We start from the raw sequence: 5,748 nt of genomic DNA, 5'->3' as shown, positions 1-5,748 counted from the left end.
TATCTTTTCACAAAACAGGATTCCGACGTCAGTTCTTGCAACTTATCAGATACAATGCAATCCAAAGAATTTAGGTAAATTTCCGCTAACGCCGGTGCTACACTCGACCCAATGCATACTCCCTCTTTCTGTAAATACGTTTTTCCTTGATACTCTACTATTGTTGACTGCAAGTAATAATCAAGAACGGCAAGAAAACTGTCCACAGATATGCCTGACCGCGATTGGAACCTTACCAAATTCATTTCAAGCAACGATTTTACCCTTTCCAACAAACGACTCTTCTCTAATGAGTAATAAAGATCCTTGATGTCCATTGACAACATATCTCCTTCCTTTCCATGATGACCTTCAAGTACCGTGATCAACTCACTCGAATTTCTCAGTGACAAAGACTTGTCTAGAATTGCATGATTTAAACCTTTTTGAAGAAACACGGAAACTACCTTCTGCCAAGTGCCATTCTCATTGATCACCACTCTAAGTGGCATCTCCGGTTTATGATCCTTAATGAAGAACTTTACGCTCAACGCTGATTTCGACAGATTTACCATGGTCTTTGCTACGTCCTTAAATTCGTCTTCCTCTAAAATTGAAACTATATATTTTTCTTTAACTTTCCGATGTTTCCACCCCATTCTTGAAACAAGGATTCCATCGCTTCACCTGTTTTCGTTTGAAATGACGATTTTGAAAGAACCGCGAATCTACCGGATTTATCTGTTTGTAGCAATTGTAATGACCGATCCTCTAACTCTTTTCTAACCGAGCTGACGACACGAAAATCCCTTTTCTCATTTGGGTATCCAATCCCCATTACGTTTTCCATTCTGCCAACAGCCTGTTCAATAAACGCCGCTCTTTCTTCATGCCTGACTATTCTCGCAACCGACTGTATAGAAGAAAATACATCCACCCTTGACGGTTTTACATCAATACAAAACTTCGGTCCGTTTTCCAACACTGCTTGCGTCTTCCTTGATAACATTACGCCACCCGGATTGATAACAGAACCTCCACACATCCGATCGAAAAAACTAAAAACCCGTGAGTCTCTATCCCTTCCCTCCTGAGATTTCATCTTAATGCTATCCGGAACATGTCTTCGTTTGACATACCACATACGGTCGAAAACTGTCCTCCTGATGCTGTTTTTCTTCTACTTTGGAACTTCCTCTTTTCCTGCCTCAGTCTCAGGCTAACATCAGAATGGTTAATTTCCACCAGCTCGCCTGCGCACTCACTACAATATCATTGATTATACCTGAAGCAGGCTTGGTCCCCTTCTCATGTACAACCGCATCATCAACGACACCGACCGCCTGGATTTCTCAAGCAGTAGAAGTACTGGACCGACTGGGACGTCGGCTGGCAGAGCTGGAGGCGGAGGTTGCATATTTCGGCATCTGCCTCCGAAAAAGGTTCGTGGACCCAGCTGCATTCAAGCATCTGTCAGCGTCGGGGGGCCATTGGAGCGGCAAGAAGAGGATCCTCAAGGCGTACAGAGAAGCCTCAAGTCACCGGATCAAAGAAATACGCAGCGCTTCCGAAAGACTTTGGGAGCTCCTGGTGGGAGGTGATTTCAAGCGGCACAGGGACTACATCAATTGGAACAGCATCAGGAGGACAGTTTTCAACCGTATGTGGTATGTCAAACGAAGGCATGTTCTGGATAGCATTAAGATGAAATCTCAGGAGGGAAGGGATAGAGACTCACGGGTTTTTAGTTTTTTCGATCGGATGTGTGGAGGTTCTGTTATCAATCCGGGTGGCGTAATGTTATCAAGGAAGACGCAAGCAGTGTTGGAAAACGGACCGAAGTTTTGTATTGATGTAAAACCGTCAAGGGTGGATGTATTTTCTTCTATACAGTCGGTTGCGAGAATAGTCAGGCATGAAGAAAGAGCGGCGTTTATTGAACAGGCTGTTGGCAGAATGGAAAACGTAATGGGGATTGGATACCCAAATGAGAAAAGGGATTTTCGTGTCGTCAGCTCGGTTAGAAAAGAGTTAGAGGATTGGTCATTACAATTGCTACAAACAGATAAATCCGGTAGATTCGCGGTTCTTTCAAAATCGTCATTTCAAACGAAAACAGGTGAAGCGATGGAATCCTTGTTTCAAGAATGGGGTGGAAACATCGGAAAGTTAAAGAAAAATATAGTTTCAATTTTAGAGGAAGACGAATTTAAGGACGTAGCAAAGACCATGCTAAATCTGTCGAAATCAGCGTTGAGCGTAAAGTTCTTCATTAAGGATCATAAACCGGAGATGCCACTTAGAGTGGTGATCAATGAGAATGGCACTTGGCAGAAGGTAGTTTCCGTGTTTCTTCAAAAAGGTTTAAATCATGCAATTCTAGACAAGTCTTTGTCACTGAGAAATTCGAGTGAGTTGATCACGGTACTTGAAGGTCATCATGGAAAGGAAGGAGATATGTTGTCAATGGACATCAAGGATCTTTATTACTCATTAGAGAAGAGTCGTTTGTTGGAAAGGGTAAAATCGGTGCTTGAAATGAATTTGGTAAGGTTCCAATCGCGGTCAGGCATATCTGTGGACAGTTTTCTTGCCGTTCTTGATTATTACTTGCAGTCAACAATAGTAGAGTATCAAGGAAAAACGTATTTACAGAAAGAGGGAGTATGCATTGGGTCGAGTGTAGCACCGGCGTTAGCGGAAATTTACCTAAATTCTTTGGATTGCATTGTATCTGATAAGTTGCAAGAACTGACGTCGGAATCCTGTTTTGTGAAAAGATATGTCGATGACATTTTGATCTGTTCTTTTCGGGAGGGATTATCCGACACTCTGGAAGCATTGATCAGATCGGCTGCCCCGGAACTGAGGTTTACAGTCGAACGACCCATGAATGGTAAACTGCAGTTTTTAGAGCTTATGATTCACAATGAAAAAGGGCTATGTTGGGAATATCGAAAAGAAAACGCAAAACCGCTGCTATCAAAAAACAGTTGCCATTCAAGAACAGTCAAAGCAGGTATTGTCAAGTCTTTAATCACAAATGCAATGGACAGATCATGTACTCATTTCTTGGCTGAATCAGTGAAAAGGCAGTGGAGAAGGCTAAACAGTGCTGGTTATCAGGATGAATTCGTAGGGAAGCAGTTATCCGTAAAATTCGCAGACAAATGTAGAGGAGAACCAAAGCAAAGGCCAAAACATAGAACTACTGTAATTCCGTACTATCACAAAATTTCTCACAACTTGAAGGCTTGTGCAAAAAAGTTCGATGTTGATCTGGTTTTTAGTTCCGACTATAAGTTGAGTAAGCTCACGCCCTTCCACAAGAGTGTAAGGGAATGTACAAAAATGCATCGAGAAAAGTCTATTCCGTGTGATAATGGAATGGTTTACGAAATTCCCCTGGAATGTGGTTTTAAGCACGTGGGTCAAACGTCGAGGTGTATAAATGATAGATTGACTGAACACAAAAGAAATGTCAAAAACAACGCGACTGATTCGGAAATAGCGAAACATGTTCAAGAATGTAATAATTGTATACCACGCTGGTCCGAAACAGAAATAATACACAGGGAAGTAAACGACATCAAAAGGGTTGTAAAGGAAACAATAAGAATGAAATCAATGGGCAACTGCATTAGTCAAGTGTCCGTACAGCTTAGCAGCAGTTCAAAAACCTTCTTGCGGATTTGAGAGTTTTGTTAAGTGGTTGTTGATTGTGAAAGGGTGTAAGTGGTTTCCTCCTATGTGTCTTCGGTTTGGATCAGGTGGATTGGTATCTTTTGTTGCCGGGTTGTTTCGGGATTGTGGGCCGGGGAGGAGAGGAGGAGGGTGTGCTATGTACGCGAAGGTAGATCGTCTTCCGGGAGAGAGGAGCTAGGTTGTGTTGGTGAGGGGGCTTTGTAGGTTTGTCAAGGACGTTTGATTATTGTGGTGGAAAGAGATGAGTTCTTTGTTATCTTTTGGCTTTGGAAGTCGCGAAGGTTCTGTGGTGAAGATTGTGGAGTGTATATAAGAGGGTGACCGAATAAACTTGTCTTTAGCTGTGTTAGAGACGTATCCTCGACTGTTCCTTTTTCTTCTACTTTGGAACTTCCTCTTTTCCTGCCTCAGTCTCAGGCTAACATCAGAATGGTTAATTTCCACCAGCTCGCCTGCGCACTCACTACAATATCAAGATTTTTAGCCTGTTATATGATAAAACCCTAAAATGCAAAGAGAACATAATGAAATAAATTTGGACATTTCAAACCACTTGTGTCGCGTATAATGCTCACTTATTTATTGCGGAAATTTAAAAAAAATGCTAATCGGTTAGTATTAAAAGTATGCAAGATTGAACGTTCGAATGGGGAACATGTAACCAAGCAAAGAAAAAACAGACAAATATTACTTTTTTGTTGCGTACGGCTCGCCTAACACACAATTAAATGTTGAATCACTCATTATCTTTTTTTTTGCAAGCCAGCAAAAGTTAACTAGATAGGATACGATAATTATGCATTTCAATGGTATTCAAATCTACTAGGCAGAACCACTCAGTTATCTAAATTTTTGTATTGTAAAATACCACAAAGTCCCAGCTTCAATTGATATAGCTGCAGGACACCAAATGTTTCACTAACCGCAGTATTCAAGAACAATAATCTCCGAGAGCTTAAAAAACAAGTTGGGCTTGGCTGTTTGTGTTTACGCTTCCCACTTTCTGATATGCGGCATGATATTGGGCGTTGTTATTGATTAATAGGGCAACCGCATTAGCTGTGGAGCCTAAATTAAACGCTCGGGACTTGTGCAATGCTTTATTTCTTAAAGGGGCGATGCAACGATTTTTGTATTTTGCGCAAATACTGCTTAGAACGCATCCCTAACGTTAATGACCCGTTCGTTTTTCACCACGCGCACTCGAAGTCGCAGAAAAAAATTAAGAAAAAGGAGCAGAGTTCACTTGCACAACTCGCAGCCAGAACAAACGACCACGTGATCTGGAGCGCAATATATGCCGCCAATGTTGATCATGGCCATGCGCTGGGGTTGGCAAGGAACAGACACGGGCTGAGTACCAGAAATTGTTATGGTTCGGCTGTTGACTTCATTTCAGCGATTGGACACAGGACACTACCCGAATGCTTCTCGAGCTATCGAGTGTCCACGCTATGCTCGAGTCGAATCTATGAGCCGCATTCAAATATCGTCACTGGGCGGTACTGCTACCGCCCAGCCACGTCATCAGGTTTTGCAAAGGAGAGATTGAATAAAAACACTCGCTTTTTTCCTGAAAATTACAGCGCAACAAGGGAGTTCCTTGGTCAGTGGCGTTGCGTGCGAGTATCCTTGAGTCCCACTAGTGCCAGTAGCTCGTGTAAAGTGAAAAAAAAAAAAACATTCCAACTGAACATCGTTGCACCGCCTCTTTAAGATGTCGGTCACTACAGCACTTTAATGCCGGATATCCTAATTATATATATTATGTTAAGGGTGACTAGATTCGTATATTAAAATGAAGTTAAATATATGTAGAGAAGTCATCATTATTTTTTTTTATCTGTCACATTCGTAATGTGCTATGAATTTAATTGAGTCCAATGCCTTTTATTGTACTTTCTGTAAATATTTTTTGTGTTGATATTTATCTGTGTTACAAGTGTTGCAACTGTTAAATAAGTGTTGCGGATTGCATCAAGAGCCTGGCTAGCTTATTTTTCTCCAGCCCGCCCAAATACAGTTTTAATAGATTTGTAATATTATGAAGTGGTAGAAACATAG

At 41.5% G+C, this 5,748-nt stretch overlaps 1 protein-coding gene across 1 annotated transcript; it reads left to right on the top strand.

The window, feature by feature from the left end:
* The first annotated feature begins 1,209 nt into the window (after positions 1–1,209).
* On the top strand, positions 1,210–3,675 carry LOC121834568. Its single transcript, XM_042288287.1, has one exon. It carries the CDS (start codon positions 1,210–1,212, stop codon positions 3,673–3,675), a length of 2,466 nt encoding a protein of 821 aa, XP_042144221.1.
* Positions 3,676–5,748: the final 2,073 nt, after the last annotated feature.

This window comes from Ixodes scapularis, unplaced genomic scaffold (assembly GCF_016920785.2).
Source record: "Ixodes scapularis isolate PalLabHiFi unplaced genomic scaffold, ASM1692078v2 ptg001568l_1__unscaffolded, whole genome shotgun sequence".
Taxonomy (NCBI): domain Eukaryota; kingdom Metazoa; phylum Arthropoda; class Arachnida; order Ixodida; family Ixodidae; genus Ixodes; species Ixodes scapularis.
The sequence above is the reverse complement of the archived record's forward strand: the minus strand, read 5'-3'. Positions and strand labels throughout refer to the sequence as shown.

Excerpts from the sequence above, each read along its gene's own strand:
- LOC121834568 (XM_042288287.1), top strand. The coding sequence starts at position 1,210 with ATGGTTAATTTCCACCAGCTCGCCTGCGCACTCACTACAATATCATTG.